The sequence below is a fragment of the Cicer arietinum genome, chromosome 4, assembly GCF_000331145.2.
Source record: "Cicer arietinum cultivar CDC Frontier isolate Library 1 chromosome 4, Cicar.CDCFrontier_v2.0, whole genome shotgun sequence".
Classification (NCBI taxonomy): domain Eukaryota; kingdom Viridiplantae; phylum Streptophyta; class Magnoliopsida; order Fabales; family Fabaceae; genus Cicer; species Cicer arietinum.
This window is the reverse complement of record NC_021163.2, coordinates 4,038,119-4,053,224: the sequence shown is the minus strand read 5'-3', so window position 1 is coordinate 4,053,224 and position 15,106 is coordinate 4,038,119. Positions and strand designations below refer to the sequence as shown.

Sequence of the window (15,106 nt, the reverse complement as noted above, 5' to 3'; positions counted from 1 at the left end):
AGGCTCCTAAAAACAAGGCCCCTAAAAATTTGTGGGCTTAGGAGGTCCATAGGCCCACTTTTTAAAAAAAAAGAATCGATTTTCTTTTTTGAGAAATAAAGTTTTTCAATTTTTTCACCGATAATTTTTTTTTTTTCTATAAAATTTTCCGATAAAAAATTTCTGACTTTTTTCGATAAAGAATTTCTGATTTTTTTTCGATAAAAGTTTTCGATTTTTTTTTCGATAAAAAATGTCCGATTTTTTTCGATAAAAAATGTTCGACTTTTTTTGGATAAAAAATGTTCGATTTTTTTTCGATAAAAAATTTCAAATTTTTTTCGATAAAAAATGTCCGACTTTTTTTGGATAAAAAATGTTCGATTTTTTTTCAATAAAAAATTTCCCATTTATTTTCGTTAAAAGTTTCTGATTTTTATTTTTTTTAATAAATTGTTTTTCAAGAACAAAATCTTAAAATTAACAAAATATTGGGGCCTATGGGCCCCTAGAGCCCCTTCCCTTAGGCCCCATGAAATAATAGGCCGAAATTAAAGGGCCCTTAAAAGATTATTTTGATAGAGGCCTAATAATATAACAAAAAAAGTAAGGAGGCCTTGTAATTGGAGGCTTTTTTGACGGCTCTACTCACATGTACAATTTTCCTAAAACCATTATATTGTTTGCTAATCACCATATTATGCAAACCATGTTAAAGTAACTTCAATTTTTTCAACATTATTATCATTGATGCAAATCGAGCTCCAAGAGGCGAAAAGAGAGGGATGGAAACTCATTAAAAATGCAACATCAATTATTTCAAAAATCCAACTACTCTTATTGAAGATAATGGATTACTTCGTATAAAAGCATATCAAAATTGACCCACGTTGTCTGTCTACAGTAAAGATAAAGATAAAAATACATTGTCCAATAAAATAAAATTAATGTTTTTAACTTATTTTAAATCATTTGATAAGTAAAATAATACTTTAAAAAAAAAAATGTTCTTTCGTGTGCTTAAGTCTTGACCGATCTGCAATTATACATGTTTATTTTATGAATAATTAATAACTGTTATGGTGCATTAACTTTACTTGACATAGATAAATGTGTGCATAGCCGTTAAAATTGTGTTTTTAAATATGATTGCAAAAATGAAAGCATACTATATGACCACAATTGAAAATAAAAAATGATTTCTCATGTAATAATGACAAAAATTTAAAAGTGAAACGATTGTTATTGATGATAGTCACTGTTACTTTAAAATAATTGATAATAATATATTATAATTGTTTTTATTTTTATAATAACGATATTAAAAAATATTAATTGTAATAATATATTTAATAACAAATATTTGTTCCACGTATAGTGATAAATCGTAATTAATATTACCTTTGTCTTTAAATACAAGTTTTTATTGCAAAATCCGCTTTTATTAAAAAAAGTTGGAAGTGTAATTAGTGTGTTCACTTTGTATAGAAATATTGATGTATTCAAATGACTTTTTCCTATTCTAAGATAAAATAGCAGTATCAGGTAGGTTGTGTTTGAAAAATAATAATAATTGTATTTAATAAATTGAAAGAGTTTATATTTAAGAATAATTCTTTGTATTTCTAATTATGAACAAATGTAATATATTATAATTATTTATATTTTAATTTAAAAAATATAAAAAATATTAAATTTAACTAATGTTAATAACAAAGATTTCTCTCATATATCAATTGTATACTCCAATTGTTTCTATTGAATTGTTGTTTAAAAAATAACACGGAGAAATTGAAGTGTAAAAAAACCTATAAATTTATTTTAAAAAGATACTTTAAAAGTAAATTAGTTCATAATCATTGTTATTAATAAATAATAGATAACATAATTTTAAAATAAATTTGACAGTATTTGAAAAAGAAAGCACGTACAATTTTTTTAAATAAAAAGTACTTATAGTCAAATATCACGTGATAAACACTATTTTGAGCAATTTGGTAAGCCAAATATTTTACATTCAAAACAAATATCTAATCCTATATTAGCCCATCGCTAACAGCCCACAACGGACAATAACTCTGATTCATTGTAAAGTATTATATTATTATACATGAGTCATTTTGCTATATAGGAAGGAAAACTTATTAACATTGGCCTTTTCTGTATTTTCAATTTGAATAATATACGTATTAACACATTGGAACGAGGATAATTATAAATAAAAAAAAGAAACTGTATTATTATTTGAATAAGCCAACACTTTCCCAGCTTAGATAACACTAATGTGCATGTAAAATAAATAAACAATATTTTGGACAAAATATCGTAGAAAATCTAAATTTTTAAGTTTGTGTTGAAATTTAAAAACACGTCAAATGAATTTTTCATCTTATTTAATTGTTCAAAATGATAAAGTTTAAGCTATGGATTATAGAAATTGAAGTCTTAATTGTTATTTAGAACCTTTCAAATGAATGCCGATAAAAAATAATAGATAACAACAAAAATCAAGTTACTTAAACACGTCCAATAGTGACAAGATTGTTGAACAAAAGTTTTGGAATTTTAACTTATCATTTGGTTGAAGTCTTCCCATGTAAGACCACTAAAGTTTATCCCAAGTGTAAAACTATTAAAGCAACTATTTTAAGTTTTTATGAAAAATAAACTTTTTATTTAATCAAAATTCCTAAAAGAAAAATTTAGTTAATAAAAATTTCTCATATTTTATTATTTTTAAAATTAAAATATATATTTTTTTAAATTTAATATTTTCTCAATAATATTAAATTAATTGAAGACGAAATATTATATGACATAGATTATATTAATTTAGTGATGTCAAATTAAAATCTAGAAAATTTACTTTAAGCCTCCACATATGTTTGGTTGACATAGTTTTTTCAACAGAATTCCTTCTATTAACTATCAATCTTCATGACTTAGTTAAAGTGATTAAGTCTTAATGTCAAAGGAGATGATACGATCATTTGAAGGACCGCAAATGATCAACTCTTCGCAATAATTTTTTTTATACATGTTTCTGTTTTATATTGTAAAAATTGAAACAAAATAAAATTTACGAAAAAAGAAATATAAAATTAATGATTCATCAGAATTTGACCGTGAAATCTAACTAAATTTAGATATATTATTGACTTGTTAGTTAAATAAATTTCAAGATAGAAATACATATTCATATTTTCAATAGAATGAAATTGATAATGTAACAAAATTTAACAATTTCAAGTCTACTTATTGCATTTGGAGACATCTTAACTTCAAAACTAAATATACACCTTAATAAAAAATTTAAAATATTAAAAGTTAAAAATATCCTTGAAGAGTTTCCTGAGCCTTAGTTTACCTAAAGAATAAATTGAGGTCAAAATATATAAATAAAAACATCATAATCTATTAAAGAGATATTCACGATGTTATTAAAATAAACAATGTATCGTTCACTTTATGGTCAGAGAGAGTCAGAGAGGTTTTCAAAAACCTCTTTTGCGGACAACATTTGTGGTACTTAATGTAGATTTTGAGTCATGATCATAAATTAAAATCTTCATTTATTTTTGTATATTCTGAAATATAGTTTTAGATTGTCTAATTGAAAGTGATGGAAGAAAACAAATATATTAGTATTTTGACGAAACTCACACGGAAGAAATAGAATGTAACAAGCACAAGACCCAAGACCCAATATTGTTGATATGTACTAACAAGGCCCAATCCAATAACCCGAAAAAGTCATCTGTTTTCAGCTTCGCCATCTCCGAGCGTGGATATACAACAACACACGCCATCGGAAAGTTTTCCTATCCACCACAACACTCGACGCAACTATCTCTCTCTCTTTCCACAACATTCAGCATCATCTCAGGTACACTTTCTTCCATTCTATATCACAAACCCTCAATTTCTTAATGAAACTAATTAGGTCTCATAATTAGGTTTAAGAAATAGCTTCCAAAACAGATCGCGGCGCCAAAATGAAAGGGCGATCTAATCGCCCTCAAACTTCCGACCCTCCGCCGGACGAATGGGTCGACGGTTCATGGACGGTGGACTGCATCTGCGGCGTCACCTTCGACGACGGCGAAGAGATGGTCAAGTGCGACGAGTGCGATGTGTGGGTTCACACGCGCTGTTCTCGCTACGTTAAAGGAGATGACATGTTCGCTTGCGATAAATGCAAGAACAAGAACAACAACCGTGCCGGAACCGACAACAACACCGAGGAAACCGAAGTTGCTCAATTGCTTGTCGAGCTTCCCACAAAGACAATCTCAATGGAGAGAAAGAATAACAACAATAGAAGCAATTCTCTTTCGTCCAAAGTTGCTTCTTGTTCTCGTCGTCCTTTTAAGCTTTGGACTGATATACCTATGGAAGAGAGGGTTCATGTTCAGGGTATCCCCGGTGGTGATCCTTCTCTATTTGCAGGAAAAACAGTATCATCGATTTTCGGTCCACAGTTATGGAAATGCACTGGTTATGTTCCTAAGAAGTTTAATTTTCAGTATAGGGAATTTCCCTCTTGGTATGAGAGTGAAGATAAGGATAATGATAGTGATATTAAGGATAAGGATAATGGGGCTGGTGTTCTTTTATCGTTTTCGAAAGAGACTAATAGTGTTTTAGCTACATCCCCTGTTGCTGCTTTGGTTGATATGAGATCCAGCCAGGCTAAGAAGGATTTTAAGGAGACTCGAACCGGTAAGTTCGGTGGCGATCGTATGCCACGCGTCCACAATGCGGTTAAAAAAGAGAGGACTTTGCTTAGGCCTTTTGTTGTTAATTCGAGTAAGCGAAGGAAGGACGAACTCTCGAAAGAACGGAGTGGGAAGAAGAAGCGGGTTAAGACTTCTGATAGAGAGGAGGTAGATCCCAAGAGGAGGACTTCTGATAGAGAGGATGTAGATCACAAGAGGAGGACTTCTGATAAAGAGGAGATAGATCCCAAGAGAAGGACTTCTGATAGAGAGGATGTAGATCCCAAAAGAAGAACTTCACACTCTTCTAAAGCAGGTTATTTGATTTGATTTGCTTCTGTTTTCCCTTTTATGTGCTTGTATAGTTGTATTATTAATTTGCTGTTCTTGATTTGGATAATTGCTGAAATGTTAATGTTGGCCTGGATAATATTTACGGACAAGCTTTTCGGGAAACACTTGTAGAAAAAGAAATATTAAATAATCGCCTAATAATTATCAGTTTTATAAAACAACGGTTTTTTCCATACAAGTTTTCAGATATTTAAACGCGCAAGCACTTTTCTGTTGATAAACAAGTTTTAGTTGAGAAGCTAGTAGAAGTTAGAGTTTAATCTAAACTAGGCTTAGAACACTCTCACACTAAGTTAACAAAACGACAAAATTACAAAATGTGGTTGATTAAGTCAATATGTTGATGGCTAGGTAGTATGTGTAATGTAATTATCTTTCTATTAGTGGTTGATTTTTCCCTCGAAAGCCATAACTCCATCGAGATATCTGTCTTGGTGATTTCCTCTTTTTACAATTATTATTATTACCAGTACTATTACTAGTTACTATGAAAAAGTTAACTGATCTTGTTTTATTTTTTTTTGGAAATTTATTTGATCTTGTTTTATTGTGCCTATGGGTGAACGTCATCATTACTGCGTTATTACACATCTTGCCTTTCACGACGCGTGCTTGCTGACTCCATCTCTTTTTCCTCTCATTTTGATTTATAGCGTTTACACCCACGAGTGATGCAAAACACTTGGCATTTTATGGAGACAGAGGTCCCAAGGTTTTCAAGGATGACATCCGGACCATAAAGAATAAAAATGCAAAAGACATAGTGGTTCGAGATCATAATTCTAATGATTCTTTTGCCGTGGGCACCATCATAGAAGTGTCAAATAACAACTTGACAACTACTGAAGAGTCTTCAGAAGCCTTATATCCTAACAAGACAAGACGCAGTCTTTCTGCTGGAGATATCTTAGTAGAAGAGAAGACTGACCATAAAGTTCTGGAGATATCTTCTAAGACTGATGACGCCGTTACATCAGTTCTTAAGCATAATTATGTTGAAAATGCCTCAGCTAAAAAGAAGGTATGTATTACTCACATTTCTACATTCAAAATTTAACAAATTAAATCCTATATTGTGTGTAGCATGTGTCAATTAGTAATATTCGGCCTGCAGTTATTTTCTGTATTTAATAACGTAGCATCAATATTGGCTGTATGTAATAACATAGCATCAACTGTTCAACCACTTTTATCTCTGATGATAATTGACTATAACAGAATGGACTGTGGTGCATGATAAAGTTTGCTTAGTATCAGATGATAAATCGATAATAAACTGAAGGGCTATTACTTTTGATATATTGGGAGTTACAGTTAAGTCTGTGCTTGATGTAGTATGCATTTCCTGAGTGGTTTCCTTATATTTGGATTAACAGTTTAAAGAAGGTAGTGCAATTTTAAGATAGTTTACGATAGGGTTTGCAAGGCATGAAGATTTGTGACTAGGATTTTAAGTAATTTGAGCAAATTGTAGAAATGAGTGGTTAGCTTTAAATCTAGATTTACAGTTTTAATATAACAATTCAAGTTTTTTAAAATAGGATGACAATACATTGCCCCTTTGGTGCTGCTTGAGAGTAGTTAAGACTGAAATTGTGGAGCAAGTGATATGTGAAAAAGATTGGTAAATGAATTAGAAATGAAATTTAAGGAAACTTATTTGTTTATCGAATACCATGCTAAAATGATAATCCTATATCTGGATTGATGGTATAGGATGGAATAGAGTGGAATGGAATGGAATTGGAAAACATCAATTTTTTATAAGACTTAACTAGCTTATTCAATTCCATTCTACTCTATACCACCAATCCAAACATAACCCCCGTCCCCCAAGAATAGGATCTTCCATCAATGCATCGTTTTTGAAACTTGGAGCTTGTATGTAGTCATGCCTAAATATGAGATACTTCAAGTTTCAGCTTGGGAGCTTTCAGGTTATTTGCTAACTTTTACTTCTAGCTATTATAAAGATTTTTACTAGGTTTGTCATGCATAGCTTTACGGATGTTTTGTCTTGTCTTGTATGCCTTTAGACTTCGTCTCACACTATATTGTGATGACATTTCTTGCTTCTACAAACAAGGACGAAGATTGCTTGGAAGCTGATAATGCGGATGATACTTCAGTTGTAAGAAGCCTTGCAAGTCCTCAGACAGAAGATCATAGTGTTTCTGCACCAGAACTTATGAATAAGCAAGTTTCTCAAGATATTGACCGTAACCAGCAACCAAGCTCTGCACAATGCAAATTTAAGGTGAAGAGAGAAGACAGCGATGATAAGCTTAAGCACTCCAATTTTCATTCGTCTCCTATCAGTGATCTTAATAACAATGGAAAGCCATCTGATCCCACATCCAATATTGAAGTGAATGAGGCTGCAGTTCTCAGTGTTACTTCATGTGAAAATAAGGTGAGTGATGTTGGCATACCATCAGAAGTAGTCCCTGATAATCATACCAATGAAATCAATGAATTACCTGGTAAATTTTGTCATGGAAAAGAAGAAGCGGAGGGGTCTGAAGGTTCCTTGGAAACACAAAAGGGATTTTCAGAAACAAAAGATTGTTTGGATTCTGCTAAAAATCCATCAAAATCCGAAGCACTTGCACGGCCAAGTAAAATGCCAGCTTCTGTCGGAAAGTCGTCTCCAACTTCATCAACTGTGAATACCAAATCATTGAGTCATGACTTCAAATCTGAAGATACTGAAATAGCTAACCCGTTTACGAAGCATGGAGCTAAATCTGATCGTAACATTCACGTAAAGAATGAAAGTTGTCCAAATGATGCTGCAATGGATGAAATTCCAAGGAAGTATGTAAGAGAGCGGTCAAAATCCTCGTTGAAGTCCAATTCAAAAGGATTGCATTCAGTCAGGAGTACTCAAAATTCCGTTTCAAAGCAGTCAAATCCAGATGCAAGAGATTCTGTTCATTGTTCGTCATCTAAACCGTCCCTGGTTCACCAGACTGCAAGTGTTTTTGCTTCTAGTGAGACTAATACATCGATGCACCATCAAAAAGGTTTACAAGTGCAGAATAAGATTTCATCTTCAGTGTCACAGAAAGTAGAAAAGCTTAATCAAACAAATACCCATCCTTCCTCTAAGTTGAACCAGAACCAAATGCCTTCATTGAATCCTTCTCCAACATCAAATTCTTCTATGCTGAGTGATGAAGAGGTCTGGGCTGGACTTATCGTTTTCTAACTAAATTCCAAAAATGTTTCTCTTATAGATTATTGTTGTTTCTTTTTCTCTTAATTTATCTTATATTTGTTGGCAGCTAGCTTTGCTATTACATCAAGAACTGAATAGTTCACCCCGTGTACCCCGGGTACCCCGTGCACGCAACACGGGTAGCGTGCCACAATTGACTTCTGCTAGTGCTACAAACACGCTAATGAAGCGAACATCAGTCGGAGCGAAGGAAAACTATTTGGTAGGATTTTGTGCCAATGATTAAAAATGATATATATGGCTTCATATGAACTCCATTTCTAGAACTTTTGCATGTTTTGACTATCAACTTATCTTTTTAATGGTGGTGACTAACTACATAGTAATATGCACAGGTTTCTCGAAGAAAGTACAAGGATGCAACTAGAGATGGGTTTTGCAGTTCTCGTGAACCAGAAGATGAAACTAAAAAGATAGAGAAGGAGAAGGGTCAATCATCATCTGATCAGAGAAAACAAGACATTGCACATGTGGAAGATGCCTCTGTCAAGGAAGAAGGAGGCCGTGCATGTGTAACAGCTTCAAATTCTATTACAAGTAATGGTCTTTCCGCAACTCCTGCCATTGCAAACAGTGGTCCACCTTCCCCTCGCGAGGATCGTAGTTTGTTATCAACGAAGAACTCACCAAGGAACATATCTGATGATGATACAGCAACTGCTGGAAGGCCAGTTCATCACACTTTACCTGGTAGCTTTCTTTCAGGGAGATAATGACTGTACTCTTTTTGTGTTTGTTTTTATTTTTAAACCATTTAGGAATGACCACTTGTGGTTAATAAAATAGAAACCTTAAAAAAACATTTACTGAATCTCATGGCCTTTAAAATTCACGCAATAACTTTAAGCTGTGGGTTCAGTTTCAAACAACTCGACTGCCACATAGATTATATGACATTTTGTATAGCCAATAGGCTGTGCCATTTGTGCACTTAGATTTGGATTTTGGACACAATCAGTTCTTGTAATTTGTAGGTGGATAAAAACAAACACCAAATACCCGAGTTTATAATATTTTTTCTCATACAAAATATGAAGTAGAAGAACTGGTGCTTATATATTGGGCCCTTTGTGGATAGTTTCTTATTATATACATATGTATTCAAATGCAGGCTTAATCAATGATATAATGAGCAAGGGCAGGCGCATGACATATGAGGAACTCTGTAATGTTGTGCTACCGGTACGGTTCTTAATAAATGTTGGTTTTTTTATTGCCATGGTTGAAATAAGATGTCCATGTACATGTTTGTTTGTTTTTAATTGTCACAGCACTGGCCCAACTTGAGGAAACATAACGGAGAGCGATATGCATACTCAAGTCACTCCCAGGCTGTTCTTGATTGTTTGAGGAACCGACATGAATGGGCTAGGTTGGTTGACCGCGGTCCAAAGGTATGCAGATGTAATTTATAATCACACTACCACTGTCTATTGTTTTTTGAATTGTAATATGTTTTCATTTTCAAAAAACCCAACAATTCAAGGAGAATTAAATTGTGACTAGCCAAATCATTCCAACAAGTTTGCTGTAGAATTCTGTGCTTGATTTTATGATTGCCACAAAGCATTTGGCTTTAGCCAGTTATTGCTTTGTTGGTCATACTATACCATTCTCTGCCCATAAGAAATTACGCTATTTTTTAAATTTCTGTTTGTCATTTCTTGTCTATCTTCTAATCATAAAGTTTGACTATACGAAATGACCAATGGGGTCTAACGGAAATACGACCTTAAACTGTATTTGTCTGCCACATGTAACCTGCTTGTATGATTCTGCGACCAACCAATTTGAAGACCTATTTTTTTTCAATTGAAGGATTTAAAATCATCGCAGACAAGATTTTCTGACATACTGCCCTTTACTTGAATGGTAAAAGATAATTTGTATTTATAAGTTGAATATTGATATTAATACAGAAAAACAGAATATGCAGTCCTCCCTTATAGAAGAGACTGGAAGTATAGCATGGAGTTTATCTAGACCCTGTAAAAATAGGAAGTTACATTTATCTTGTCAATGTTTACAAAAATTTACTAATTGAGGTGTAGAATTGATTTCTTGTAAATTCAAGTTAAGATGGCCTTTACTAGACTACTAGATTCATTACGGATACTACCGTTTCCTAGACTCTGCATGGAGGGTGGGAACTTTGTAGCACTAGAATGCCTTTTTCACTAATTACAAATATCTACACCTATCTAATCTTTATAGTCCTATTATCTATGAGTTCGGATTTGAAACATCTTTTGACTCTTTTAATTCAAGATCATTGGACTTAGTACCTTTTAGTCTAGGTTACCCTGGTACCATATATATAGTTCCCCAAGACCCATAGACTGACCAGGTGTAGGTTCGGTCTAGTAATTGTTGTTATCTTCAAGAAAATATGTGGGTCTCTTCCTTTGCAGTATGGCCGGCTTTTATCTTTGTCTACTTTCTGTTACATTGCTACTGTATTTACTGGTTACAAAGCTTTCAATCTGAACACGAATCAATATTTCAGACAAATACTAATAGGAAAAGGCGTAAGCTGGATGCTGAAGAATCTGATGATAATGGGTATGACAAAGGAAAAACTTCAAAAGAGACCGAAGGGAAGAACTTTGAGTTGCAAAAAGAAGAGTTCCCTAAAGGCAAGCGTAAAGCTCGAAAGCGCAGGCGGCTGGCTCTTCAGGGAAGAGCTGTAAAGGATGTGAGGAGGAGACAAAAAGCTGACTCACTAACCGGTGAAGACGTGGGTCCTTTCTCCAATTCTAGTGAAGAGAGCATGTTTAGTGAGGATGAAATTCAAGTTGACAGAATATGCCCAGCAGGAAGTACATCAGATGAGGCGGGTAGTGCCTAATTTCAGCGGCTAAATATCTGTTTGGGTATATTTTTTGCAATAATATGCATTTCTTGGCTTGAAATGGAACAGGTGTTCAGTCTTTGTAAGCTTGTTTAGTGGGGGAGATGCACTTGTGATGTAATGTTGTATTAGTAGTGTATAGTTCCAATAGAATAGAGTATATATAGTGCATCATCCTTTTCAAGCTAAGGAAGAACCGTGTAGATTATGTAGAATCAGTAACTTGTAAGTGATTAGAAGATTCAGTTAGGGATAAAAAAAAGATTGTGCGCGATTGGCTTTGATCAGGAAATACTAATGTAGAATCACAAACATCGCAAAGCAACTGTAGTAGCTTTTGCGAAGGATAGCTACTGTTACTGATTGGCAGCAGTTATTTGATTAATGATTAAAATGTGGTTCTTGTTGTATACAGTAACATTTTCGCTTTTGCATTTCACAGCCTTGCGGCTTTCAACTGTTATAAACTTGTAATATTTATTGGAGCCCATTTGCCTCGCAATGGCTAATCTCATGTTCTGTGAACACTCCAACGAATAAAAAACAGTGTCCAGACATTATACATGGATTGATACATGCTCAAACTCCATTTGTAATTCTTTGCACATTACTATTGTAAAAAAGCTTTTGATCCATACCTTCCGATAATTAGCGCTGATGCAGAATCAAGTATACAACGTAACATTTTCAAAGACTCGTTTAACAACACTACTAAAATTTGTGAATTCGATTGAAGGTGTTATTAACAAAAGTTGACAATAGAACAAAGAAAATAATGGAACTAGATCAGCGGCGAAAAAAACTGCTCAAACAAAAGTAGAGTTAACGGAAAAATAGTCTTTTAGAAACTGCCACAAGAGAACAACTACAAAATAAATGTGGATTCAGCAACTCTAGTTGAAAACATGGGTTCAAATGGATCATTTGAGACTATGAATCTGTGATGGAGTAGTTCTGGCTGCAGCTGCATGGCACAGACAATGGATAGACATGACGGACTTAGCCAAATGTGCTGCTGAGTTGAAATTTACATTAGATATAGGTTTCAAAGATGCATTCAAGAAATTCACTTAACTAGTGTGATAAATGGTCTCTGTGATGAGACCCATTATTTGGACTACATAGGTGATTTAAAAAATTAGATTTTGTACCTCCCAATTAAATTTTTACTCTTAATATAAAAAAAAATTAATTTTATTGTAAAAAACTGCTTCAAAATCATACTTCCCTTTCACCATAATTTTTGGTATGTAAAATTTTTTCACCAAAATTTCGATATACAGATTAATATTACCAAAAATTTATTTTAAAAGAAATATGGTATGCAATTTATTTTTTTTGAAATTGAATTTTTCATGTCAAAAGATTATAGGTTTTTGAAAAATAAAATTTTTTTGTTGTGTTAATTTGTGTATCAGAAATTTCTCTTTTGAATTTTTCTATAGTTAATTACTTCTTGAAAAATTCATTTTAAAAATTTCCGATAATTGATTTTATTTTATAGGATTTTTCTAAATTTTGAAATTTTCAGTACTTTTTCATTTAGCAATACCGAAAAGTTCATATTGTTAAAAATTCCAGTATGTATATTTATTTTAAATTTTTTTTTTCTTCCTGAAGTAGAGATGAAAATTTGCAATTATGTATAAATTTGAATAAAACACTCACAACTGATCAAATTTTTTATTCACGAGAAACTATCATATCATGAGCAAAAAAGGTAGGTTGAAAAAATCGATTAACTATTATTATTACTCGTTTTGACATAGAGACATGAAAGAGAAGAATAAAATCAAAATTAATTCTCGATTGTCATAGAGATTGAAAATATAAGTCAAATAAAGGTAACTCAATGGCTTCAACTAAAATGTGTAGTTGTCCTTTTAAACTTAGATCGAGACCACTGAAGAATGGCGAGAGATGAATTATTAGTTTAATGTGTGGACTTCACAACCATGAGTTAGTGACTATTTTTGAGAATAATGCATTTGTGGGACGCTTAAAAGAAGAAGATAAAAAACATGTTGACGAACTGCCAAAGTATCATGTTGCACTGAACCACATCTTGGCATCTTTGAGAGATCAAAATAAGAAGAACATACCAATAACTTTCAAATTTATATGCGACGAACCACATATCGATAGAATTGAAGTAGGTATGATCTCACTATTTAGTCAAGTCGACCTTCATGAATTTTTTTTAAAAACACAACTTTTAACTATTTAAAACTATAGGAATCATCTCTATTGACCCCAGTCTCATTCACAACTTCTACCCATCAACTCTCAATAACCCAGCAATAGCAACATTTGCCAAATCTTTACCCACGTTAGCTGGAGGTTTGAATAATTTCCTATAACATGGTATTTCTAACATATCCCTAACATCGTCAAAAGAATAGTCATTCACCAAAAGGTAGGTGAAATGAACTAGTCTCTGCGTGCCATTTCTCAACAAAAACAACAATAAGATTATCATCAATCATTTGAAAACTACATCTTTGTAGATGATGTAACCCTAATATAGTAATCTATTGGTCTATCTCAATAGATAATACATATCTAATACGAATGAATTTTTCTTGATTTTTTGTCATTTGAAACAACTTTCATTACATGTCTATTCTGTTAATTAAAATAACACACAATAAATTATACTATTAGTTAGTTAATAATGTTTTATACTATAATATTTAATTAATTAAAATAACATCCTCTATACTATATAATATATTACTAAACATATCTTAAACCTATACATACTATACTATGTAATAAAATAAATTATTTATTAACCTGTCCATTCCAATCTCTAGCTACAATGTGGTGCTCATAGTTCTTAAGGACGAAAATATCCAAGGGTTCTATATTAAATAGAGGCACAAGATCTGGTTGTTTCTCCTCTTGATGCATGTGATTATGCTTTTCCTCCTTCTGTGTGTGATCCTCAAACGTAGGATCTTGTTCCTCCTCTTGATGGAAGTGATCATCAAACGGATGATTTTGATGCAGTGCCTGCTCAAACTCAGGATGAACATGATCCTCTTGATACTCTTGTACCTTTTGTTGCATCTTAGTTCCTCCTTCTCCTTTTTTCAACAACGACTCTCATATTAGATTGTGTAGAAAGTCGAACTCGAGAGTGTTCTATAGTGTTTTTTGCTCATTTGCTCATTATTGGAAAAAATTGAATGAAAAAATGTAAAAATAAAACAAACAATGAGATTGAGACCAATACGTCAATAATAATTTATTTAAGAGATTTATGACATCTCTTGTTAAAAAAAAAAACTTATTCTGTATTTATTATCTTCACTATTAAAGTTTTAAAATGTATGAAAGATTTTAAATTCAGTTAGTATCATGATATATCATATTTATTTATAACTTTGATGAAGAAAATATCAATCATTGTATTTCTTTGGCTTCTTTAAGTGTCAACTAGCATGGTAACAAGTCTGATTCCTTCGTTACTTCTTGAGGGCTTACACAAAGGGACTTTATCTCTCCTTATATTTTCGTATTGACTTTAGAAATGAATGTCCATAAGATATTATATTTGGTAGGGGTAGACAAAGTTTAGTTATGAACTAGAACCATTTGAAAACTGAACCGAACTGATTTTTAGTTAAAAAAACTGAACTGGATTGGTTTATAAACCGGTGAACCAGTTTATTTTTGAATCGAACTGGTTTGTAACCCAAATTTTACATAATTACCTCTAATTACTTCTAAAAAAACAAATTCGGTTCTAATTTTTTTTAAATTAAAAACTGGTTCGGTTTAGTTTTAGATTTAAAAAATCAATTTGAAAACAGTTCGGTTCTCAATTTTTATAAATCAATTCAGTTCAAATACAGTTCGGTTCAGTTCAGTTCAATTTTTGATTTTTTTAAACACCCCTAATACTTGGTGGATTCGACCGACAAATCTGTAATGCTTTATATTTCAACATGGAAGGAA

General features: G+C 32.4%; 1 protein-coding gene across 3 annotated transcripts; it reads left to right on the top strand.

Annotated features, from left to right (window-relative positions):
- The first annotated feature begins 3,653 nt into the window (after window positions 1-3,653).
- On the top strand, window positions 3,654-11,553 carry LOC101493187 (uncharacterized). Of its 3 annotated transcripts, XM_004495453.4 has the most exons (9): window positions 3,659-3,865; window positions 3,936-5,013; window positions 5,705-6,072; window positions 7,138-8,235; window positions 8,339-8,494; window positions 8,628-8,982; window positions 9,404-9,474; window positions 9,564-9,686; window positions 10,799-11,553. In XM_004495453.4, the coding sequence occupies exons 2-9, from the start codon at window positions 3,975-3,977 to the stop codon at window positions 11,138-11,140; spliced, it is 3,552 nt and encodes a 1,183-aa protein (XP_004495510.1). In that variant the 5' UTR covers window positions 3,659-3,865; window positions 3,936-3,974; the 3' UTR covers window positions 11,141-11,553. The 3 variants fall into 3 exon arrangements, 2 of the variants coding, with proteins under 2 accessions (XP_004495510.1, XP_012569934.1); XR_003472552.2 differs by lacking the exon at window positions 10,799-11,553 and having other exon boundaries at window positions 3,654-3,865; window positions 8,628-8,959; XM_012714480.3 differs by having other exon boundaries at window positions 3,659-5,013.
- The last annotated feature ends 3,553 nt before the right edge of the window (window positions 11,554-15,106 follow it).

What these genes read in the sequence shown, in the direction of transcription:
- LOC101493187 (XM_004495453.4), top strand. Translation starts at nt 3,975, where the DNA reads ATGAAAGGGCGATCTAATCGCCCTCAAACTTCCGACCCTCCGCCGGAC. An exon ending in TTCACACTCTTCTAAAGCAG is followed by an intron (nt 5,014 to 5,704) that starts GTTATTTGATTT and finishes TTTGATTTATAG; the next exon opens with CGTTTACACCCACGAGTGAT. An exon ending in ATGCCTCAGCTAAAAAGAAG is followed by an intron (nt 6,073 to 7,137) that starts GTATGTATTACT and finishes TCTACAAACAAG; the next exon opens with GACGAAGATTGCTTGGAAGC.